Below are 27,980 nucleotides of genomic sequence, written 5' to 3'. Positions count from 1 at the left end.
CATTAATATATATATATATATATATATAATTTAAAATCTATTAAATAAGCCACATAGTACAGAATAAAAACATATCTTATCTTAATTTTCCATAAAAGTACTTTGCAGGTGGTATCCTGCATCTTCAGTCATGATTGAAATAATACTGTTTTTACATCATACTAATAATCTAAAAATAAAAGTAATGAAGATTACATATTCATTTTTAAGAGTGAGTATTTTCCCTTAAACAGTGTGTGATGGTTTATCAAATTGAAATTTGTATTTATATGGATAATATTTTTTGAATTTTTTCTTCTTTATTAATTTGTAATATTTTTAAATTTGTGTTAATATCAGGAAAAAAGTTAATGTAATCTAAGATCTATTTGTTTTTTCTACATAAATACCACCACAACCATTACATTTAATTTTTGAAATAAAGAAATTAAATGTAATGATTGTGATTGTATTTATATAGGAAACACAAGTATAGCCTTTAAAACTAGATCTCTAGGTATATAAAAAGAATATTACGTATTTAAATACAAAATTTCACTTTGATAAGCCATCAGATAGTATTTGAGGGAGTTATTATAAAAACTAAAACAGATATATTTTTATTATGCAGTAAGATATTTATCTCAATATTGCGTACTAATTGTTTATTTAATAGAATTTAAATATGTATATTGTAACTTAAAATATATATAATAGAATGTTTTATATACAACAGAATATAATATTTTTTCTCAAATAATTAAAAAGTTCATTCTATTTACAGTTAAAATTAAAATTCTAATGTTACAGTTTTTCCATAATTTTTAATTATAACATTTAAAAACCTAATAATTTTTAGATATTTTCAGGTTGTAATTTTTCCAGCTTCGCTATTACTACCGTTTCTTCAATTTTCAAAATTATGAAGTAAAATTAACAAAAGTAATGTTTAATTTATTCATCAGTTATTGTGTTGTATTATATGAATTTACTCTTAGACACTAACATTGTAATTGTTAATTGTTAAACCTAGAAATTTTATGTATACAGTTTTAAATATGAAGGAATTAATTTTTAACAGTGACCTAATGGAAAATTTAAAAATTCTTTCTTAATTAGTACATGATGAGTTTACGACATAATTTCTTTATGCTGATGGCTGATTCATAAGATGGCAGACTTTGCAGAGATTTTGGTCCAGTTTAACTAAAGTTAAGCTTGAAATATTGATCATTATGCCATTTAGCTTGCCAGGTGATGCAATAGTCAAATTTTTTGCTGTTACCTGAATTTATTATGCCTTCAATGCTTGTCTATTCAGAAATAAATACCCAATTGAAATTTCAAAAAATAGTTTTTCAAAATCTTTTTCTAATCTTATTCCATTTATTAGTATCTCTTAATGCTTCCTAAATAACTTATTTGTTCTGTGAGTAATGTTTCTGTTTACTATTCTTGTATATTATGTGATCAGTCCCAAGTGGAGATAATTATGTAATTTGTTAAATGTTATAAGAAGCCCTTCAGCCTATAAAACTTCATATTATTTAAAATTGATTTTCTATGCAATATTAAACTGCAGTTTTGTATTGCATTGATAGAAATATAAAAAAAAATCTAACAAAAAAGTTATAATTGAAAAATAATGATGAATGAAAATAGTTAACTAAGTTTTTTTTGGGTAGGGGCAATTTATGTTGAAGTTTTATTATAAAAATATCATTACATGTTAAAACAAACCAAAAAAAGTTTAAACATTTTTTTTTTAAATCAGTATTTGTTTATTTTTTCTGCCCCTGCACCTCCAGAATCACATTCCACAAATATATTTTGATTTTTCTATGTTTACTATGTTAATGGAAGAAAATAAAAAATTGCACTGAAAAGTGTATAACCAATTAAAGGTTTTTAAAAATTTTAAAGTATAATAATAAAAAGTTTAAAAATATTGACTTTAAAAATGTTATTCAACCCCAAACCCAATATTCCCCCCAAATTATTTATTTATTTTTGCTCACTTGCACTACAAATATGATGAAAATGAAATAACATGTCTTTTTTAAGAACCATTAGAATTTCATTTTAGGTTATTTTATTTTATTCTATTAATTTATTTCTTAAAAAAGGAGTTTGAAGCACTCATTCAAAAATGTTATAATTCCATATTTTTTATTACTAGAAAGAGTACTTGCTTCTGGCAAAATTAATTTAACATGAAATATCCATAAAAATGAAAAACTAACTTTCTTTTATATTTTTTTACTGTTACCTTTTTCTGCGTAAATACATGTTTGATCTGAATATGACCATAATGATTGTGAGTAATGACATGAATTGTAAGTCGTTCCCAGAAATAAAACGGATATCTTCAACAATAAAAATCATCACATCAGACTTACTAGGAAAAGTGAGGAGTGAGTTATTTAACAATTTTCTTCTTCACAGAACAAAATAATTGTTTGCATAAATATGTCAAGCCATCAAAATGAAAGCATCATTCAACCTTCACTCTGATCACCACAGGAACTAAGAGAAAGCATGTCATTCTAGTCAGAGAAAGCAGCCATGACTAGTGTCTCTTCTACGTTAGGTGCTTTACACATGCATCACACCCACAGACAAATAGTTTACAGCAGCGAATTAATGTACCCTTTTAAATTTTGGTCATATATTCTGCTTCAATTCAGCAAGTAGTTGTTGAAGTATGTTATCCACATGCATTTTTAAAACCTTTTTGTTTATAACTTACATTATTAATTATACTTTAACTTCTGGGACCACCATTGTATTGCTTCAGAGGATGAAATAAATGATTTAATTAATTATTAATATGAAATAATCATATTAATTTAGTTTACCAACATTTATTGTTTTATTTTTTGTCATATGTACTGTAAGTTGATGAAATGTTTTATTTTTGTTTGCTTAAAATACAAAATTCACAATCCACAATAATTACTATATAATGTTCTGCATCTGAGAAAAATCCTCAGAAATAAATTTTTGTTTTCTTCATGGTGAAGCATGTTTGCCTTCAGTTGTATAGATTGATTAATTTCTTATTATGATAAACAGTAGGTAAGCTAAATGGCATAGGCTTGTAGAGTTACTGGAGCGAAAGTAGATAAATAAATACCTTTATGAAAACCAAGCCAATATATAAGTTTTTGGAAAACATTTTATTTTCCATTTTATCAATTCCCTAAGATGTTGCATTGTCATCTACCTTTCAGTACATTGTCAAAATTTGTGTTATTTATGTGCTCTGAATGTGGGTAGCTTAATGTAATCTACAAAAAAATTGCGTTAATATTAACTGTGAAATAAGAATATGAAGAAATTAGAACATTAACATGTCAGATTAGTTAGCACATTGTGCCATTTTAAGAAAATGTACACAATAGTAGAATAAGAACCAGAATTTATGTTAAAAGTTAAATTACAGCATTGTGCTCTCAATAATTGGTAAGGTGAATGTTATTGAAGGTGAATGATTGCATGAACTTTTGCTAAGGTTATTTTATTTCTGGTTTGAAAAATATAATTATTTCTTGAAATATTATTTAAAAATAATTTTTTTCTTGAGGTATTGTTAAAAGTTTTATGCTGTCTAATTAATATTATATATTTTGAATAATATTAGCCATTGTTATAGATAGTTCGCTGATACTCACTCCTTTGAGATTGTTGTTGTTAGTTAGGAACTGCCACTTTTATTGATAGGATTGTTGCTGAATTCATTCGTACCAAATTTTTGATACAGGAGAAATAGTTCACTTCCAGTCTTCAAATTACATTAGTTGTTAGTTATTAGTTATAGAGTAATAATAATAATAATATCATTGAATAATGTTGTGCTAACTTATCTACTGTTTTCATTTTTCTCATATTTAATCTGTCATGTTTTTATGTAATTTCTTTTATTCAGTATTTATTATTATGTTTAATTTTAATTGATCACTTCATTTTTCAGTTTTTTTATTATTTTTTCATTTTTCACAAGAAAAATTTCATAAATAAGGTTTATTTAAATGTTATGATAAAATTAATTTTTTCGTTAGTCCATGTACGTAAACACATTGAACTCGCTCACAAAATTACTGTTTAACAAAATGATTTAATTAGGAATTGTTTTTAATTTTTTCTTAACAGATGTTCATACGCAATCTAATTAAAAAAGGAACTTGTTTCTTACAGCCATATGGAAGCATTATTCTTTTGCTGTAAACAAAGAAAAATAGTGTGAATTATTAATTCATTCACAACACTGCATGGAGGTATTGATTTATCTGTATGTCTTTCTTAAACTAAATATAACAATCTTCTTACATTTTTTTTTATTTGAAATGTATGTTTCAACTCAACAAAACATAACAATGTTTCTAAATACCTTAAATATAACATGCATTTATCAGTCATAACACCTTATTACCTGAATATAATATTATGAATAATATTCTGTAAGTTTTAAAATAAAAGGAATTTATCAGTATTGAATAGAATGCATTATCAAGAAATAGATTGTTTTTTCTTGAGATAAGTTTTATCCTGTCTCTAATTAGTATTATATGTTTTAAATTATATTAGCTATTGTTATGGATAATTCTGATTATGTTTTGAATAATATATAATAATAATTCTTCTTCCTGTATTATCAAGTAATAGCTTTTTCTACAGATATTGTTAAAAGTTTTGTACTGTCTAATTAATATTGTATGTTAATATCTATTGTTATAGATAGTTAGGGATACTGACTTGAGATTGTTAATAGTTAAGAACAAGGTTAAAAGCAATTTAATTGCTAAATAAATTCATTTTTATAGTCTTTAAAGAATAATAAATTTGTGTATTAATTTAACTTCAATGTATAATAGTGATATTTTGAAATAATTTTAAAAATTCACTTTTTTATTCAAAAAATGATTTTCATATAAAATGTTTTTTGAGTGATTTTCATTTAAATGTGTGGAATAGAAAATGCAGATGAAGTATGTACAGCAAAATTTTAATTCTTAATCAGTGTATCAATACATTGTTCATTCCACAATAATTTGGTGAGCGAGTTGTTTGGTAATAAAGAACTCCCTATGATTTTTTGTTTAGTATGGCTTTATTTAATCAGGTCTGTTTTGTTGCTACCTTTCTTATTTATGAATTAACGGTATATGTAGTTGTTACATATAAAGTTCACTATGTTAGGATGCAAATAGTGGCTTGGAGGTAGACATGTAATATGGAGTCTCCTATAATAAAAAACATTGTTGGAGGTTACTTGTGAAATTTTCTGTAATCCTTCTGATTTCTGTCACCTTGTATGTTAAAATTTCTATAGGTATAAAATTCATATAGTGACATACTGTAGCTTTTCTTGTCGAGATCATAACTTTTTCATTCATTATCATTTATAGTGCTGGAAAACAATATTTCTTCTTTTTACCTTTTTGTTTCTGATTGTCTCTGTAAATGTTCCATTAAATTATGAAATCATATATTAGGATTTTTAAAAAATTGCGTTGTATTAATTGAAAAAACTCTTGCATACATTAAGCTTTTGGTTGAAAGTGATTTCTTAAAATGTGTACTCTTCTTTCTCTTTAAAACTAATTAATTTTACTACAAATTGAAATGGACTTGAGGTATTGTAATATATTGGTTTACTTACGTTAAATAACTTTCAGAACAATATTGTGTTGTTTTTTTTTGTGTTTGAAGATTGGGTGTATGTATGTATGTATGTTTTAAAAAAATTATTTTACAGTTATTCACGTTATGGTCTTGGTTACCTGAACGCATTACAATGTACCAGCCAGTATTACTGTATACCACTGAAGAGCACGGTTGCAGTCTTACAACGTTTTATGTGAGGGTTGAACAACATGAACCTACACTTCTGATGATCAAAACGTGTAACAATGAGGTATGTTATCTAATCCTATCCTATCCTGTCCTGTTTTGCCTTTTGTGGTATTTATTCATAAAATTTTTTGTAATTGAAAAATATTTTATTTGTAAAGAATATATTTCATGAGACTGTATTCCTGTGCGACTTTATGCATTTCACACTTAAAACATCAGACCTCCTTTAATTATGAATCCTAAATCCTTTATTTGATCTGCCTCATGTATGCTAATTGCCTCTTATAGGTTTTGCCATTAAAACTTCCTTCCAGAATTGCAGTAAAGCTGGTAATGTTAATAAATTATGCCACCAATGCCATTAATATAGTTCTTTTTAATTCCCTCTTCTTTGATTCATCTTAAAATATTAAGTACTTTATTATAACATTTAATTTGCAAATGTCTTCTGTGATACCATACTTTAAACCTACCTGTATGTTTTCCTTTCTGATATTGTCCATGTTTCACTAAACATTCCACCAAAATCTAGAAATTTCACCAAAATTTCTTTTTAAATTCTAAACCTACATTTGATACTAGCACATTTCATTTTTATAAGTAGGTTAATATCTTTATTTCTTTGTCATCCTTTGTTATTCTACTCTTTAATAACATATAGCTTGTGTACCACATGATAAATGAGAACACTCAGTGACTTGAGGCCATTCAGACAATTCTGCAATCCAAACAAGCATTGGAAGTTCTTGAAATTTAAAATTTACATGCAGACATGCAACCTAGTGTCGATTACCTAACCATTACTAACATAGTTCTTCAAGGAAACAATTAAATTTTAAGTGAATTATAAGAATGTCTTTTAGCTCCTTTTTAGAATGTTTATTACTCATAACATCATGCAGTGAAACTGCACCAAGCTATGTTTAACTTTGTTGATCTACTGGAACCATTTTATTAACTACGAGGGTTATTTTTTTTCAAGGTCCGATTGGTCGCGACATAAAAACCCATGCAAAAATAAGATGAACCTTTGCGCATAAGTGTTGCGGAGTGTCTTTAGTATGGCCTTCAATCACACCGCGTCAGTTCGTTTAGTTCTGAACACGCAGCTAGTATGTAAACATGTCTACAACAATAGCATCTCCCGCCAAGTGTGAAGTGCGTGCGGTAATTCGATTTCTTCAGGCTGAGGGGTGTAATGCAGCTGAAATTCATTGATGAATAAGTAATGTGTACGGTGAAGCCTCAATGAGTGACAGCAAAGTGTGACAATGGTGCAAGAACTTTAAAGCAGGACGTACAGATGTTCATGATGTAGGCGGTCAGGGAAGGAAGCGAGTGTCAACTGATGATCTCATTGAGCGAGTTGATGAGGCAATTCGAGAAAATCTTTGGTTCACAATTTCTGTATTGAGTGATTCATTTCCTGAAATTTCAAGGTCAGCTCTCTACACCATTGTGAGTGAGAGACTTCAGTACCGCAAACTGTGTGCGAGATGCTGTCCGACCATCACAAAACAATGAGAATGGACGCCTCCCTAATGTTTCTCCAGTGCTACCACAATGAAGGAGAAGTTTTTTTCAACAGAATTGCCACAGGGGACGGACGAGACATGGATCCATTTCGAAACTGAAGAAACAAAAGAACAATCCGAACAGTGTGTGCATTCTCATTCCCCCAGTAAACCAAAGTTCAAGCGAACCTTCTCCAACAGAAAGTGTATGTATGGCTACTGTGTTCTGGGACCGGAATGGAGTTCTCTTGGTGGAATTCATGGAACGTGGCACGACCATCACTGCAGCCTCTTCAACGTCTATGAAGGGCAATTCAGAATAAGCAGAGAGGAATGTTGTCATCAGGCATTGTCTTTCTCCATGACAATGCTCAGCCGCACACTGCAGCTGTAACAAAGAAGCTCCTGCAGCGTTTTCGTTGGGAAGTGTTTGATCACCATACAGCCCGGACTTGGTAGCTCCATCCGATTTTCACCTCTTTGCTCACATGAAAAGCTGGCTAGGAGGACAACATTTTGGCACAGACATCGAGCTGCAGACCAGCATAGAAGCATGGCTGAAAACACAGGCGGCTCCGTTCTATGACGAGGGTATTGGAAGTTGGTACCACGCTATGACAATTGTCTAAATCGGAGTGGCGACTATGTAGAGAAATAGCGTAACTATTTAAGTACTTGTTACAAATAAAAATTTTTTTTCCATTTTCACTGTGGTTTTAATTTCGTGACCGATCGGACCTTGAAAAAAAAAATAACCCTCGTGTATCTGAACTCTCTTGTGCAATTTAACCTAACCTCAGATCTTCATCCTAAGATCCTGGATTAAATCCTGGTCAGACATGGGATTTTCATATGCTGTAAAATTTTCATTCTATACTCCCGTGCACAAGCATCAAACCTGTATGGTGAATTATTAATTTAAAAAAAAATTATTTACTAATTTTTATTTACATATTTTTATCATTCAGTATTTTTTCTTGATTTAATTTCCATTAAAAAACAAAATTGTCACATGTGATAACTGATGAATTTTAAGATTGTTCTTGTACTTTTAATTGTTAATTTGTTCTTACCACATTCCTTCAATTCCTTTATTGGTGCTTCCTCAAGTTAAAAAATCATTTCTGTATTAGGGCTTATCATTCTTTGCTTTTTACTTAAAGTAAAGCATGATTAATAAGATAACCATTTATTTATTTTTTTTTTTTTATCAAATGTACAAAATCATCATACCTTCAAATTAGATGAATTGAATTTGTTAGTCAGAATGTTTATTAATGTAATCTTAGTAAAATTTACTTTTAATTGTAATTATACATCTGTGAGAAACTGAAGAAATGAATTGTATTACTCTTAATAGTTATAATTCTTTCTAGAAAACTTTTGGGATTTTGCCAGCTTTTACAGCTTCATGAAAAAACTACTTTATTTGAATTTCTGAAATCAATTTTTCAGAGTAAGATCCTTTCAAAAATTATGAAAATTTTCCTACTGTAAACAAATACACAAGGTTGATTAAATTTTGTATTGGAAGCATTTTAACCTTTCAACTGGTATTTCAGTTTAAAAAAAAACAACAGATTATAGTTGCATGAATAAATGAATTCATACTGAAAAGTAGCTGTGTGTGTGTGTATGTGTGTGCGTGGGGGGAGGCTTCAGTCGTTTATTAGCCTTCTCATTTATGTCAACTATAACAATGTGCTTGAAGAAATTATGAGAATCATATATCTTTTTACAGGAATTCTGTACAGTATAAATTAACAAATTTTACAATGGTCAATTAGTTTTCTTCTTTTTTTGAAAATTCAAGCAGTTTTACTAACTGTGTACTTGGCTTATTCATTTTTCTATTTCACAGCAGTAAACATATTCTGAATGTTAGAAATATGTTTATTACTTATCCTCTGTGTGGCCAAGATAGCATTGAATTAGTTCCAGTAGTTTTTGTTGCTGATGGTCAACAATGGAAGGAAAAATGGTTATTCACAATAAACATATGGGTGTAATAGACTTACTTCCTCTGAAATTTGTTAAGTTATGCATCAGTAGCTTTCACTATATCAGACCTAATGGTCTGAACTGTTATAAGACTTTTTGATAAGTTTTTTCTTTAATTTATCTTATTACTTGTCTGCTTCTTACTTTTAACTACCCATTTAATGTTAAATATCCATTGCAGTATTGCATTTCAAATTCTGTTTTCTCCCTTTCTGTCTTTCATGTTTTACTACCGTATATGCTTTGGTTTTTTAAGACTTTCATTTTTAAAAACTTTTCTATTTCTAAATTTATCTTTGTTGTATTTAAATATTCATAACAGACAACAGCCAAAAATATAGTTCTGCAACTGTTTTTGTCTAGTTTCAAATCAACTATTCCTAAACAGTAAATCCTTATGATTAATCAATAGTATAGACTGTGTAAACTGTATAGACTTTATAAATGCAGTTAGATACATTTTAAATTGGTTTAGATTAAGGTCCTGCAGCATCACAAACAGCTGAAATAATAAATAATTGGTCATTGTTTGTCTCCTATTATTCTGAAGAGTACCTAGATTATTTTTACTAGAAATCTCATTAGTTTTTTCTTTTTCGCAAAATTCTTCAACCCTCAATTCCCTGTAGTGTTGTAAGTATACAGATGATAGACTGTATGCATTACTTTTGTGACTTGTAAGAACTAGTATATTAATTTTGGCTAAGTCTTCACCTTTTGAAAATTCTTCTTGTCATTGTATTTTAATTAGCTAGTCCCTTAGACCTTGAGATGTTCCAGTGTGGAACAATTAAGTTGTAAAGGATGTAATTTACCATCCTACCTGGGACTAGTAGATTTATTGTTTACTCATTTATCACCTTTAATTACTTTTATTTATATTTAATTATCAAATTAATATTCTTCTCTTAGTGATTATAGTTCATTATTTAGTTTCAGTTTTAAGAAAATATTAGTAGAATATTTATTTTAGATAGTGTGCTTAATTTTTTTGTTGACCAATTTTTTTGCTGTATGAATGATTTTATCAACTAGGTGTTTGGAGCATACTGTTCAACACGGTGGCAGGAGCGTAATGTGAAGGATGAACGTGGTAACAGGATGGCTTACTTTGGAACAGGAGAGACATTCCTCTTCAGTTTATATCCAGAACGTGCAAAATACCCTTGGGTTGGAATCCAAGAGAATTCTGTCAACCATTCCGCTGAATTGTTTATGGCTGCCGATGCCAGAATGATCACTATTGGTGGCGGGTATGTATAGTGGTGAATATTTAGTTTTTAAATACTTTTTTTACCAACACTGAAAACTATGTTAACATTAGCAGAAGTGCTTATGTTATCATAACTTTATGTAAGTACTCTTCACTAAACATTCAGTGATATTTAATTTATAAATAATTGCATGTTTTAAAGTAGAAATAAAATATGTGATAATAAGTGGCTTTGACTGCTGTATTCATTTCCTATGCCAGCAACATGCACTTAACTGCAGTTAATATTCGATAGATTGTGGGATCAGTTCATTGAATGTGATAATGACTATTGGCATTTTATCTCACTTCAAACAGTAATGTACTTTCTGTATTTATAGTCTGCTTACTGGTTGAGCAGATAGGAATAATCAAAGATTAGATCCCTTTCTAGTGATAACTGTGAACCTCATATTTTATAAATATTACAAAGTGATATTTTTCTTATTTTTATTAATTAGATTAATTTAATTTAAAGTGGACTGTTTTCTGAAAATAATGTTACCTAGGTATTAACATTAAAATTATATTTTATCTTAAGATGAAACAATTCTGAAAAATAGGTATCACTTCATTAGGAGTGTAGATATTATTGAGTTCAAAATAAATTATTTAACATCATTCAAACAGGGAGAAGGAAGAGATACGCAGTTGAAGTGAATTACTTTTGTGGCAATTATGTACTTATATGTGTAACATCACTGTAAGTAAATGACATATTTGTGAAGGAAATACAAGAAAATTTGAATGAAATATTTTCTTGCTCATACTCCCCTCCACTCTTTATAAGTTATAAGAGAACTACTGATTAAAACAGTCCAGATTCAGTGTACCATTATGATAATTTCAGAATTTCATAATAAAAGTTTCTTCTTCCATGATACCAATTAAAGCTGCTATTCAAATTAAATAGTGAAAAGTATAAGTAAATAAACTTAGGAAAATATTCATATTAATGCAAGTTAAATAAAACTTTTAGTAGGACTAGAAATATTTATTGAAATGTTATTAAATACACTCAGTTCTGCTGTTGTTGCTTATACAACAGGAATGATTTTACACAGAGTAAGCACTAGCATTTTTGTATAAGAAGTTTAAACAGTTGCTTTTTTCCAAACTGTTTATCACTTTCATCATGAGCATTTGTCCTTTGCCCTATCTCCGATCCTTCCTACCTGCTTCACAGCTCATAACTAAATGATGAAAATGACAATGTGAGAAAAACTGTTTAAAATTTTTGTACAAAAATGCTAGTCCTCATTCAGTTCTTTGTGAACTGTAAAATACACATTTTTTTTTATAAAATATTCATTTTGTAAATAAATAGTTTATAATTTGACAATAGTTGTGATTCCATTAAACCAGAATTGAAACAGAAATATGTTTTGTCAAATTCAGTTAAGCAGATGTATACCTATTAATTGATCTAATGTTTTTTTATTTTGTTTAACAGGGAAGGCCAGGCAATATGGATGGATGAAAATATTAGGTTTGGCAAAACGGATCATTGCCTAACATTTAATAATCCACCTTTATGTACTGGACGTGATTTTGAGATCAGAGTTCTTGAGGTGTATGGCTTCGGCGGAGCCTGATCTGTCAGCTGATCTCATAGTTTTGCGTACTCATATGTGCATTGACAGTACACTCATCTACATCGACTTCAATATTCATTGATCATAATCATTGACAAATGTCAACTTTTCATTAGAGATTTTTTTTTTTTTTTTGTTTAGTTTCATTTTTTAATTCACCTATACATAACAGCACAGCTATGTCTTTCATCTTATTATATAAATAAATTCTATCATTATATATGTTGCATGAATTATTTTACAAGTTACAATAATGATTGTTATAATAAAAATCTACGTACGTTACTATGCATAATCATTTAATTTATAGTTACGTGTGATGTATACATGTATTTATTTCATTTGATGTTAAATTTTATTGTTACTGTTATTGTCATCAATCTTGTTGTGATTGTTAGCTCTTATATTATATATTTATTTATAAATATATAGTATAACATTTTATTATTTATTACTCTATATTAATATTATTATAATTTATTAATATAAGTGCATGTAAATTTTATATATTATGTATATGTATACATACATATTGTGTTTGGTATGTTCGTTTTTTTTTTAAGTTATTGTAAAATAAAAATAATTTTAATTATTTTATTTTTATTATTTAATTAATTTATTATTAGTTATTTATTTTTTCCCAGATATATTCATACACCATGTGTGAATAAATTTTTAACTCTATTTCTGTAAATACATTAATAGAAAGATTTCTTTTTTACTGCATCATTTTCATGTTTAAATTATTTACTTTCTTACATTTCATCTCCCATTTTGTCTTTTTATTGCTATTAATCTATTTTTACTCTGTTAACCATAGACTGCATCTTCTTTTCTGTTTGACTTTTCTTCATTTAGAAATAAACTAAGCCCTACTTGTTTCTTAAATATTTTATTTATTTACTAATTTTTTAAAAATCTTTATTGTCCTAGATTACTTTAGTAATTTACCTATATTTTTAATATCATTACATTTCTTACTTTCCAATTATTGCTGACTGATTTTAAATTCATGGCTTAGTTTTACGTCCTCAAAATCTGAAGTTATTTTTTAATGATAAGTTGGCATCTGTAAAACTTTTGTAGAAGTCTGACGACTTCTTAAGTGATTTAAAAAGGAGTGTATAAATCCAAGTGCTATACATTGAAATTTATAACAGAAAAAAAGAGCAATTTCAAAGTATTATTATTGGTAATGATCTTGCCTTTTGTATTTTTATTTTGATGGATTTAATTTAAATATAAAAGTGATATTTTTTATATATTCCATGAAATTTTGATGATGGCATTAACATTTTTTTTTGAAAGTGTAAATTTTATGTATTTTAAAAAATATAATTACATTTGATATACAAGGAGACTGAAATAGTACTTTAGTCATATATTACACTGGCTTCTTTAATTCTTGTGAAATTGTGAAGTTAATCTCAAAAAGAAATTAAAAGGTGGCTAGAAATAACAGCATATAAACAAATAAAAATGGAAAACATTGAAAAAAAAGTAACACTTTAATTATATATAAATAACAGCATATAAACAAATACAAATGGAAAACGCTAAAAAACAAGCAACACTTTTAATTACATTTTATCCAGCAGGCAGTAGATTCCTATTTATTTTTTAATGTTTATTGAAACTTTATCTACTTTTTCACATCATTACTAGTTAAAGTATATGTATATAAAGTTTAATCTTAGTGTTCAAATGATATATATAGTGCCTCACAAGTGAAGATGAAGATAATACAAATTTCAATTTGTGTTCTAGTTGCAGTAATTTGCAAAATTTTCATAGTTTAAAAGTAAATTAGTACACATTTCATTACTAGTATAACAGTTCTGCAGTTGATGAAAACATTAGTAAATAATTATTAATAAAAATGCATTCATTTAACACATTTATTTGAGCTATTATAATATTTATTAATCTTATCATAACGGATCTTACAAATCCCTTTCTTTGAAGTATATTCACTATTTGGTGTTTTAATATTAAAAGTAAATTATTGAAATTTAATTTTTATGAGTAGCTACTTTGCGGTAGTAGTAGCATGTCTATCTTTTACCCAGGTACTTCTGGGTATGAATGTTGCTCAGAATTTTTTACTTATGACAGTATTAATCTCTCATGTGTAATAAAAAGCACACTAACTGTAATTGGCCATCTGCTGTAGTTAGTTCAGTAAATACATAAATAGCAAGGGTTTACCTTATTCATCTTATAATTTATTTTAACTCTTATTAATGAAATTAAGTATACACTACAGCAATTTAATTCAAGTGTGTTTATTACTTTAGAAAAAATTGACACAGTGCTTTTTTACATTTGTATGCAAGGTCCTAGCCAGTAGAATGGGATTAGTGGTAAATTGTAAAAGTCTGCCTGTTGAGAATTATTTTATGTTCTTTTAAATATTTTTATAAAAGTGATACATATCACTTTTTTAATTTTACCACTCGCAACTAATGTTTTCCCAGCATTTTTCCATTCTCATATTCATTATTTGTATTTTTTATATAGATTTTTTTTTCATTAAATTGTAATTTTTATATATATTTAAAGATCTAATGAACTAATCTATTTAAGAAACTGGTTTAATATTATAAGTAATAATTGAAAAAATTAAATTAAATTATTTTAAACAATTGAAAAATGTGAAATTGACTGAGGTAATTAGGAGTTTTTGTCATGGATATCAAAATATGTGCTGGAATTTAGTGATATTCTGTTACTTCAGAGGGGCAGTATAGGTTTAATTTCTGCTAATTTATTTTAATTATTTATTTTGGTTAAATTATTACAACTTGATACAAAAATAATTTGCTCCAGAATCATATAACGTAAGATGATGCTTGGGATACTGTAGTGGATCTTTATAGTGTGTTTAATAATATTGTTTTCAACAAACTGTAATGAAAAATAACGTGTTTGTTGTGTCTCAGGGCTGTTTCCTCCTGTAATGTAGTGTAGCATTAATATGGTGAGCATTTTTTTATTTCATGTAATCCAGGCATTTTTTTCACAATTTAATGTCAAAAAGTAGGTGTTAATGAATTATTGTAATAGTGCTTTGTAACTATTGGAAAACTGAATTTATTTGTTAATATTCTTTTTTTTTATCAACAACCTACTAAACAAATTTGGGTCATGCTTATATTTTTATTCACTTCTCTATTAACCGTATCTCAAACATCTGTTAAAATTTATTTAAAATAGGTTACAGATAATTCTAAAATGGAAATTACATTAGTATTGTTTTTAATAATAATGTTTTTAAGAAAAAACCTTGTTTATGTTCTTCTGTCATGAGTAATGATAAAAAATTGATTGTTAAATTGGTTTGTATAGAAAATTCTATTTTGTTTAGTTACTTGTGAGAAATGAACTTTTAAATTAGTGATTGTACTACTATATTCTATGCACTAATTATAAAAAAAAAATAAATAATTGAAATGGTATTTAGTGAATAATCAACACTGCCCATTAATCGACACAGTTCATATGCTAGAAGATTAGGAGGCCTGGCTTCATCCCATAAAAAAAGGCTTTGCGTTGAAGAATGGTTTCTGTTAAAATAGTGGATTTTCTTCTAGTCTTTTTGTACAGTCCTCAAAGTGGAAAAGGGAATGAAAAAACTTGGACAAGTTCTCTGGCAGAGATACTACCCCATTAACAAGGAAGTTGCTCTTCTAGCTGTTATCAGCTACCTGATGGAAGATTATTAATCCTCATTAAATCATGGTAGTTACAAGGACCATATGTCACATATGTGTTAGGAAAGAAAAATTTCACCTCTATCTCAGCAGTATTATTTTTTTGAGCATATATTATGTATACCCATAATATTTTTATCTAAGTAGAATTTAGACTTCACAATCACAAGAGAAAAAAAATTATGAAAGTAAGTTGTAGAAATATTATAACTTATTCCCTAAGTATAATATACAAAATTTTTAGGAGGAAGGAAAGTATCAGTTGAAGAAAATTAATATGCTGGTAAGAATTTCTGTATTGTTCTTTTTTAACACTTCTTTCATGTAATTTTACTATAAAAACTTATAGTTTTAAAGAAATAAAAAGTTATATATATTTCTTTTAATATCATGTTGTAGATATTGTAAAGGTTAAAAGTTTCAATTATATATAGTTAAAGTGTAAAAATTTATGTGCAAAAACATCAGTGTAGTACAACAAACATTGCTCTGCATGTAAAACACTGCCATATCACAATATTTAATTGGTGGGGGGGGATAAGCTTTTTTCAGTTCATCATACTTGCATATATAATTTCTAAACAGAGGCGACAGTCAGTTACTCTCTGAAACTAATGATGTTGGCTATATAAGCGGTCTTTGTGGTGAACAGAGTTAAGGACTGAATATTATCTTTATTTCATAGCACATTAATAGGTAATAATTTATTTGGCTCAGTGAAGAAGACAACAGAAAACAACTTGTAAGCCTTGCAAATATGATAATAACTGTTGAGAATGGATATGTCATTTTCAAAAGTGAATAAATTCAGGTTACTGCAAATGTTACATTTACGACAGTTTACAACACATGCTTATTGTTATGAATATTTTCATAATTAAACTTTTGAAAAAATAAATTCTTATGTTTATGATAAATTATGCTGTCTCACAGCAGTATCGAGCTTCTACCTTGCCCTGTTAAGTGCAAAAATTATTTTTTTTTAGTTTCTGTAATTTCATCATAGTCAGTCTTGTCTATTTGTGACCATTCCTTAAACATGGGCAATAAACTATGAACTATTATTGCTTCTTGCCAGTGCATATGGTTCTTTTGCCTGCTGCATGTTTATCGTTATAATTTGTAAATAATAGTTATTGTTTTACTGGACTTTTAATAGATTCTGTTGTAAAATTTTCAGTAGCTTTTTACTTATACGGCATAAAATAAAATTAGAATGCTGTAAATGTTTTAGCTTCAGTTGTTTAACTAGGAATTTCCAACAGTTGATATTTCTGTCTGCAAAAGATACCAGTTCTCAGAAATGTTAGTTAACCTTATTACTTTTGAGTTTTACCTAAAATTTTTTTTTTAATTCAAAGATACTTGTTTCAAATTTACTTGTTTTCATACTCTGATTAGTCATAACAGAAATATTTTAGAAAAAAATTTGTAAGAGATATGTATGTTAAATTTAATGTAAATATGTATCTAATAATTAATTGTCCTTTTATAGTTGATATTTCTTGTATATTTTTATTAATATTAATTTTTAAATTCCTCATCTCACGTTTTCTGTACCAGCAAGTTACTCTTAAATAGTAGTGTCATCGGCTCAAGTAATGCTGTATTTTTTTTTTTTATATTTATTTTTTATTTAATAATTTGCATTAGAAGTTTCATTTGTAATCTTTACAACCAAGTCATTCTGATTTTTCTTGAAAATGATTTCAAATGTCATATTTCTATTAGTTTATATTTTTTAATAAATTATTGAGTTTAAGTTGTTTGAGGATTACTGATAATTAAAAATATCTCTAGTTATGTTATATTACGTAGGTTGTGTTATCTTTGTAAAAATATATTTAAGTATATTTCTAAGTAATATTATATTCTTAATGTTTATATTTTAATATTTGAGTAACATAAGAATAGACTTTTATCAAAAAATAAATTTTTTTATTTAAAAATTTCTTAAATTTTTTAAAAGCCTGATAGCATTGTTTACTTTGTAGAATATTTTTATTTTTTGTAAAATGACCTACGTGTGACAGATGTTTTAAAATAATTGTGGCCATAAAAAAAATATATGATAAAAATTTTAACAGAAAAATTATTTTGTATCAGAGAAAATGTTTTCATTAGATATAATCGTTTTATGTGTGTATGTGTGTGTGTGTGTGCGCGCGCATGTGCACACACATGGACAAACTATTTTGATCCATCTTGCCTGCAGATGCCATTTTTTTCTTACCATCTACTACTTGCATATACATATTTCTTAGTACTAGTTACACATCCATTCTATCAAATTCTTATATTTTCTACTTTATCTTTTGAAAGAAAAAACTATTAAGGAATGATAGCGTAGGGAAGAGAGGATTATAAGTTATTAGAAGAGAATGTTTACTGGCAAATTATCATTTTTTTCTGCTTATCAATATTAATTGCCAGATTTTTTTTTTATTTCAAAAAGTTTATTTTGTAGTATTTATATATATTTTTTTTTGTATAGTTTTTTATCCCAGTGATTATTTTGCTTATTTTTTTAACTAAATTCTTTGCGAAAGTTATGAAAATTTTCTTAAAAACAAAATATTTTCTATAAAAACTATTATGTTAAAATTCCAGATCTTTTCCCCTGTTATCTATGACTGAAACAAATTTATCTACTTTGTTATATCTACTATAATTAACATAGTGCAGATATAGTAGTAATAGGCAGTAAGGTTTTCTAGTGGTCCAGTAAACCATACTAAGAAAATACTATTTGTAATTTTTTGACTTTATCTAATAAGCATTCTAGGGAATGTTGCTTGTATTGTTCATTCAATCTTATCTTTACTAGACTCCTTAACACTGGTTCCAAAAGCTACTTAATTTTTTGTGGGGGAAGAACATTAGAACCACAAGAAAACATAAAAATCATAGACATTCAAAATTTCCTTTGTTTTTGTTATATTTAATTTCCTGATGTATTTCATTATTCAATCGGTACATTAAATATAACAAATAAAAATAAAAATTATGCTATTAAAGATTTTAATGGTATTCATTTTATCCATTTTGTTCAGTTTTAGCAAATTTTAATACATCACTAGTGTGTAAGCTTGTTATTTTTTAAGCCATTCTTACTTCTCTTGAATTTTAATCATAACTTGTAATTATACTTTTACTTATCAAATAGATAAATTGTAAAATTAAATCAAATTTTGAGAGCTGTAAATGGATATTTTATGTCAGGAGGGAAAATCATCAGTCAGTAGATTGGTGAGACACTATTCTTTGCTTTTTTTTTATCTGTGCCAATTTTTTTTCTATAATAGTTTTCATAAATATGTGTGTGTGTTTTTTTTAATGTTTTAACTCATCTCTATCCGATTTTCCACCTTATGATTTTTTTCTTTACTTTAATTTTATTCTAAAGTTTTTTAATTTTTTTTAATGTGAACCACTTAGATTTGGTAACTTGCTATATAATATTATTCAGTTTTAGAACCCTCTATGAGTAATACTGAAAAACCTTTTCCTAGCTTGTCTGTACAACCTAAAAGCAATAATGATATTCCAATTTTGATGTTTCTGGCTTTATAAAGTTCAGAAGATAATGATGAGTAACTCTAGTGAATGAGAGTTTGAATATATATATATGTATATATATATATATATATATATATATATATATATATATATATATATATATATATATATATGTAATACGAGGGCTGACCAGAAAGTAACATTTTGAAATAAAAAAAGAAATTTTATTTTATACATTTGAAAGCGACAATCGTAAACTATTTTTCTACATAGTTGCCATTTAAAGTGAGGCACTTATCATAACAATGCACAAGCTTTTCAATTCCTTCTCTGTAGAAATGTGTTACCTTAGATTTTTAGCACCCATCTTGCACAAAACTTGTGATAACCAAGCTTTCCCAATACAATTTCATGCAGCAAACTTCATAAAATATGGGGGAAATGAAGCGAGAGTTCCATAATCGTAATGTGGCGATTTTCACAAATTTTATCGTTGATTTTCATCAGTCACAAGGCTAGACCGACCACTGTGATCCATGAACATTGGTGCGGCCATTTTTAACTGAATCCACCACTGCCTCACTCCACCTTCACTCATTATTCTATCTCCATACACTTTACAAAGTTGCAGATGAATTTCAATTGGTTTGAGGTTTTTTGCCAGTAAAAACCTAATCGCTGAATGCACCTCCCAACTCGCAGGATTTTCTACTGAAGCGCACATTTCAATCATTTACAACAAACAAAGTAAAAAAATCACAGTCCACACGCTACAACGCTTGAGTGTAGAAATGTTTTGCCAATAAGATGGCACCTCTATCCCCGCCCATCTCCATGCTAGGCACAAACGTAAGTTACTTTCTGGACAGCCCTTGTATATATTATAATTTCCCATGTTATTACATGATATGTTTGCGTTATTACAGAAAGTAGTACTTGTAGATAAAATATTGTTTTATATATATTGAATGTTTGCTGCTGTATACATATGCATAATCTTATGTATTTTCAGTGTTAATTTTATGTCTTGTTTAAATAGCAGTTATAATAAATAATTGTAAATTGTATTAGAATATACATATATTTATATATAAGTATGATATATTTGTGTACCTACTGTAATAATCTTTATTCTCAAATTATAAAGTAGTTAAATCCCTTTGCAGTGAGATGAGAGATTTGAATGTATATAATAAATATGTATAATATAATTATATATATATATGCTTAGGCTGATGTATTAATATTTGACCAATTAGAAGTATTGTCATTGTTAATTATTGTATTAGTTAAACTTATAAAGTTAATTTGTTAAACTTGTAAAGAATAAAATTAAAACTTTTAAATTAAAAAAGTTTTTGTTATTTTTATAATAATATTGCATTTGCTTGTATGGGCCTACCAAGCATTATGAAGTTCACTCTGAAATATGTGTTATCACTTAAATTTTTGCTTGAAAGAAAATTATAAGAAACAATTATTAGGTTATATTAAAAAAATAATATTAAAAAGAATCAGATGTAAAGAAAGAACTGCGCGCTAAGAAATCACTGAAATAGATTGGAAAACAGAATAGCAAATTGTTAAACAATCATCATCAATAGGTATTGGGAAATTATTATTAAAAAAGTAATAAAATAAATGAAAAAAAAATATTGATTAAACTAAATTAATAAGCAATACTTACAAAACACTAAAAACTGTTTTTTTATCCATGTTAAGTAGTTATCCAGTGTAAAATTTTATTACACTGATAAAAGTACATGTTTTATTAATGTTTGATGACTTTTTAATTATTGAAAATTTGCATAGTTTTATATTTTAAATAATTATTTTAACTTTTTATCTGCTTGCTTCTGGACATAGTTCCCGCTAATAATGAGCCTCTTGACCCAGTGAGCTTCAAAACATCAGTATAATAATTTTTTATTGAAAATTGAGTGTATCTGTACCTTGAGAGTTTCCTTCAATTTTTTACTTATGTGCTGCCAAAGAATCTTCTTTCCTTTTCTAATTTAAACATTTGGAACTTGCTTAGAAAAAGTTCAAATTCAGTAGTAAACTGAAAATATATCCCATTCAAATTTTTTTTTTCGGTTCACGTTTCAAACTTAAGAGTATGGTGACCACTATGCAACAATATAATCTGGGTTTAGTTTTTTTCTCCAGTACATCTAATGCCATTCCAGTGACTAATTTTTCACTTTACGCTATACTTAGCATATGATTAATTGTTTGTATCAAACAAAGCAATACATTATTTATTTACCCGTTTAGCAGGTGTAAAAATTATTAAAAACAAAAAAATCTTATCTTAGAACCAATTTACATTTTTATGTGGTCTTTTATTAACATGGCCAGTGTCCAATGCACACAAAATCAGTCAAACATATGAGTGATTTGACCAAGGAAAGCTCTAAAACACTGAAAAAGATTAATTGCAACTTAGCAATCTTTTGTGATTTTATTGACTATACTTGTTCATGCTTGTTTATTCTATCATTTAAAACATTTTGTAGTATATTTCTTTAATTTATCAATTTAAAATCAATGACTTTTATAAATTTCTTAGTCTTCATCGCTATCAGTTACCACCATTACAATATATAAAAACAAAGGAAAGTATGACAAGTGGCAGACTATAAACCAACTTTGTGTTCTGTTAATTTACTACATAGTCTCAAACTTCAGTACAGTACCTTTTTTTTTAATGCAATGTGCACTGAAAAAGGGCTTGACTGTTTCTAGAACTTTTCATTTTAATGAAGACTATCTTACATGACTAAGCTTATTGGTTCATGAAACCAGAATATGTCAAATTTTTGTAGTAATTTTTTTTTATGGGTATTGGAAACAAACATTGTAAGGTGTTAAAATACACTCATCAAATAAAATGAAAATTTTCTACTACAATAAAAAAAAATTCAGTAACTAACATTACCAAACATTCAAAGCATGTATATACAGGGATTATTTTCCATAATCACAATCAACATACTGGTTAAAAAATCTATTTTAACCAGTAAGTAGTCATGAACAAAACCTTGCTAACTTCAGTGCAAAGGGTCAGTCTAATAAGAAACACCCTCTACTTGGCAGGCCCTTGTTCTGTCTTTATTCTCACTTGCAGATAAGTATAAATGTTAGTGGTTGAAAATGATTTTTTATTTTATTTTGACCAAATTTTAAACATAATGTGTATGATGTAAGTATAATATAATATTGTATTAAAAGAAATGGGTAGTGTTCTTTGCTTTAAGTAACACCAATACAATAAATTACTATGGTTATTATTATTAGTGTACTGCATGTTAAAATTTTCAGGTACTTATTTTGTTGAATGTTGTTTAGCTAATGTTAGCACATTTGCTATAATTTGATCTGTGTGCATACATATTTATATAAATAAATGTATTTCCATGTTTAAGTATTCATGTGTTCATGTATTCATGTATTTTATACATACAAAATACACATTTATTGTATGCACGTGCGTGTATTTGTTGGCTAATGAAGGGGTAGTTGGAGGGGAAACTGTAACTCTTTACATAAAGATTAATTAATTGTAGAAAAATACAGTATATTTTGCCTAATGGCAAAATGTGGCTATACGACATAAATTTTATTGGCTAATTTTATTGCTCAGGCTTTTAGTATCTAGTACACCATTTAGTTTTCAAGTGAGATGATAAAAATTAACTACTAGAAACATGCCCTTGCTAGGAATCAAACCCTACAACAGTTAATAAGCAGCCACCCAGCATCACTTGGGTACCTGGTTACTATTCAAATAAATTCCATAATGTGGTTTCTACTGCATTATGTCAATTATTTCAGTCACATTCCTATAATTTCATTATTTATCATAAAATTATAAAAATTATTTTTTTACATACAGAAATTTAATTTGACCCTAACTCAGTTAAGAAAACTCACATGATGGAGAAATTCATTAAAATCAAACATAAATGAAAGATGTATTAAAAAAAATTGATTTTGTGTGATGTGTTGTAAAAACAAAGCATCATTTCTAATTGTTTGGCTCTAACCATAATTGATGGAAACTGACTACCACTACTGTAATAATATAGGAAGTACTCATCTTACTCAAAATGTGCAACCATAGCATTGAATGCGGTAATTTGCACCGTTTGTTAATAAACAAAAAAATTTCAAATTATTATTATAAGATAATTTTTTCTATTTTTATTTCACAACCTCTTCTTAAACCAACATAGATCAACAGTTTTTCTTGGCTGATCTCAGGCCAATTATTGTTGAAAAAGTGTTGATATTGAATCCAAAAAACTGAATTGCACTGGTAATATATGTATTTAAAACAGATAAAAATATCTGTAACATATTACATTAAAGTCGAGCTGTGACACCTATACCATTCATCTAAAAATAGTATTCATAAAAATTTTATAACAAGTATATCAGTGACATAAAGGGCACTCATATTAAGGGTTAAAGGGCTATTGTTAAAAAAGCAATTCTCGCTGCTGCTGAACTATAATGTACACCAAATGCATCATACTATTTATCCCAGTTTGAACTTATGATTCAGTCCCCTCCAGTATGAGAAATTTGCTTTGTAAGTGAAACCTCCACACTAGATAATAGTAGCAGCATACATATTTATACTATGTATATAATAAACATAATTTTTATATAAATGAATATGTTACTCATGTTTAATAGTTTTTAATTGTACGAATTTGTTGTATGGTTATTAAAAAGCAGCTAATGTGTTGTGTTTTCAGTTTTTATATAAATATTTTTTATGCTAGATTGTAAACAGGTTAATTTTTTACTTTAATACATGTTTTGTTTTTTTTTTTAAACTATGTTTACTTTTTATGAGATTATATTGCAACAACATAATGTGCAGGGTTTATTTAAACGAGAGTAATGTTCTGAGATTTTGAAGACTCAATGCGATTTCGGAATCATACTAAATTTAATTTTAAATGTTTATTTTAGGTACTGATAAAATATTTCATTTTTATAAAATAATAATTATGATTATGACACTTTCTAAATAATTGTAAATATGCTTTCAGAAGATCTTTAAATATTATCCTGTCTCTTCTTCAGAAGTAGGTCAAATAATATATTTAACAAATATTGCATTGTTTATTTATAATTTTGTTTTTGTTGAATTTAGTGAGTTTATAAATTTGTTCTTAGAGCTTGATGAGCGTATAAAAGTAAATCATGAACTCGATGTATCAGCGACAATTAAAAATTTATATGCTCTGAATTTACAATTATATGTAAAATTTTGATTAGGTTTTATAACCGTTAAGATAGATAGATAGATTTCATAATGAAAGCATCTCCAACTGAATCATAATAGTGAAAAGAACTTGTACAACATAATTTATTTGGACAGTTTTATTTTGATTGTAAACATAATTTTTTCATGCAAAACTATGAATTTTTATTTTAAAAACAATGAGCAAAATCTACCATCAATTTTCAATAATATATTTACTGTTTTCCCCCCCCTTTTTTCAATAAAAAATCATTTTACTGTTTGATTAGTGTTACTGTAAATTTGTAGTAATGTGTTTCAGGGGCCAAATTAGTATATTTATGTATATATTTACTTGTTCATTTCTCTTTATTTAGTGGAATTATTTACTAGATTGTTAATATTCAAGACTATATGGCAGTTAAAAAGTTATTTAATTCTTTAAATGTAACTTCAGTTTAAAATTGTTTTGTAGTAATTCAATCCTTACATTTTTATTAAAGTTATTTTTGCATACTTGATGTAAATACAGAACTTCTATTATGAATATCTTCATTATTTTTTAAGGTTATTTATTGTTTACAAACATGAGTAAGCTTACCAATACAGAAACATATCTACATATTATATGTCATGTACTTCTTACATCTTATTTTGTGTAAATTTAGTGAAAGTTTTCTGAATTTTAGCAAAAAATAGTGTAATGTAAATTAAAAAACTATGAGGTACTCTGCAAAACAATTCTGTTTCATATTATGTAAAAAGGTAAGACCATGAAATTTCTGATTCAATTTTTTACAATTTACTTTATCAATTTTTCTTTAATCACAGTTAAGTCCAAATGCTTCTGTATCAAATAACTCATCCATGTACAATCTTGATAGACATTTCTGTACATTTAGCACTTAGAAAATTAAAAAAAATTGACTTAAATGAAATTTTAAATACAGTTACTGTGATAATTAAAGTGTGTTATTGTTTAGTACCAAAAGAAACATTTTTATTTAAAAGATTTCATTATTTTGGAAACATCATACTCATGATGTACTGCTTTACATTCTTGAAATTGTGTTAATATATAGTCTGTTTATATGTATGTTTGAAAACATTTTTAAGGATCAATTAGTATATTGTAGGTTTCTCTCTTTAATTTCAATGTAGTATTTGTATAAAGCTAGTTAATCAGGTATTTAAAACTGGTTCATTAGTATCATAAACTACTTCATTAGTTCGATAAACTAATTTTACAGTTTTTAATTACTCTCAATTAATTTTTGGTATTTCTTTTACTTTAAAAAATATCTATACTTTTATTTTATGGATTGTTTAAGTGTTCATTTTAATATTATTATTTAGTCAGGTGTCTAAACTGTTATAAATATATGTGTAACACTACTGCTTATGTTTTAACTGATTATTTTTACTGTTTAAACTCAGTTTTTTTAGTTATTAATAATTAAATGACATTTAGTTGTAAGTAAATTAAAACATTCAATAAAAAAAAATAAAAAAAATATATATATATATATATATATATATATATATATATATATAATATTTGGTTATTTTTCATGTAAAATTATAAAACTTTCTGAGTATTATTGGGCTGAAGTTATTTTTTTTTATCAGAATTAATAATACTGGTTTAGTGCAGTCTTTTAAACTGAACTTTTTTACTTCTTCATTTAAAATTTTATCTAATTTTCAATAATCCCGATTATATTACATTACAAAATGTTCTATTCTTGTTCTTTTTGATCTTCCAGTTGTCCACATTATGCTGCCATATTCTGCTTCACCACAGTCAAATGTTAACAATTTTTTTCTAATTCTTAAATCTCCACTAGATTTAAGAGTAGCAAACAAACCTTTTTTCTATTTGAAAGAAGATTTCAAACTGAAAACTTTTGTTTTCTATTTGAAAGCTCTCCTTTCTTGTGGCTGCTTTTGGTTTACACTTCACTTCTTTGTTCATCCTTTGTAATTTTACTTCCTAAATAACAAGTTGCTACAATTTCTGTTTTATTGAGTTCTTCTGTTCTAGTATTTAACCTTCTATCAATACCTTTATTTTATTTGTATGTTTTTTAATTAATTATTTTTCTAATAATGAGTCCATGTCATTCATTCATATTATTTAAGATTCATTTTTTGTTTCTTTTAAATGATAATTGTAGAATCTTTATTATCTCTCTTTCCCTTCAAATTATAGATATGATTCATGTATAGATGTAAAATTTCCATTCATTTACTTAAATTTTTTCTTTAAAATTTTAAGCATTTTATTTTGTTTAACATTAACAAATAAATGACTTCAAATTTGGAAACATAAAAGAGATTAAATATAATATTTCTGTAAAGCAGTGTTTTTCATGTCATTTCAATTTATGTACACCACAAAGCAGTCATATCCCATTTCAAAACTGTTTTTTTTCCAAACACAGTTAGGCATGTCTAATGTCACTTCTTCAGCTACAGAAGTAATTTAATTTTTTACCTTTAACAAAACCCCTAAAAGAAAAAATCAAATGGCATTAAATCTATTGAATGATTTGGCAGTGACATTTGAACAACCATAGATTTAGCATACCTTCAAAAATAAAACTTTGTTGAAATTTTAGTGTGATGCCATCCTGCTGGATGTAAAAGAAGAGATTTTGGTTATCAGTGACCTGAGGGATTTGAAAATTTTCAGTATTATCAATGGGATCTAAAAAAAAACACTTTAATTTATCAAGTTCTGGTAATATTTCATGTCATACATAATAAGTTTCAATAAAATTTTAGTGTCAAAGGAAAAGCATTGGCATTCTGGAAGAATCTTTATCATTCTAGAAGCAAAAATAAAAAATTGTGTTGAGCTGCTGATGTGGATTTTATTTTGTGAAACCTAGCCTGCTCAGTTGTGAAAGTAGTTCTTTGTACAATATCACCAGAACAAATGCAGAATATTGGTGCTACAATACACTGTAAAAGTCAAACTTTTTTTTCTATGAAATGGCTCCTCAATAAATTCTTATAAGTAATACCTATAAGCTTTCAAACTTATTAAGTTTTTTGTTGTTATAAAACCCTGTATTTTTTAAACTATATCTTATTGCTTCTATGCAAGGTGGAACGATCAAAGTTAGACGATACAAAATTTTTAAAATTTGTTACATAATTTTACATTTATTTATATTAATTTTATTATCGACTGATGTCTTAGCTTTAATTATGTGTACCACATTATTATTACATTTTCTATGTATGTATATAAATATATATATATAGTACATACTGAATATTATA

General features: G+C 27.0%; 1 protein-coding gene across 3 annotated transcripts in view; it reads left to right on the top strand.

Annotated features, from left to right (window-relative positions):
• sky (GTPase-activating protein skywalker) overlaps positions 1-12,518 on the top strand; it is a 260,488-nt gene extending 247,970 nt beyond the window's left edge. The window contains exons 10-12 of one of the 3 annotated variants that reach the window (XM_075357069.1): positions 5,738-5,896; positions 10,386-10,603; positions 12,056-12,518. In XM_075357069.1, the coding sequence (XP_075213184.1) occupies positions 5,738-5,896; positions 10,386-10,603; positions 12,056-12,197 (519 nt within the window). In that variant the 3' untranslated portion in view covers positions 12,198-12,518. The remainder of the gene's footprint in view (positions 1-5,737; positions 5,897-10,385; positions 10,604-12,055) is intronic. The other 2 variants (XM_075357070.1, XM_075357071.1) reach the window with 2 other exon arrangements.
• Positions 12,519-27,980: the final 15,462 nt, after the last annotated feature.

The sequence above is a fragment of the Lycorma delicatula genome, chromosome 2, assembly GCF_047948215.1.
Source record: "Lycorma delicatula isolate Av1 chromosome 2, ASM4794821v1, whole genome shotgun sequence".
In the NCBI taxonomy this organism is placed as follows: domain Eukaryota; kingdom Metazoa; phylum Arthropoda; class Insecta; order Hemiptera; family Fulgoridae; genus Lycorma; species Lycorma delicatula.
This window is presented reverse-complemented; position numbering and strand designations above follow the sequence as displayed.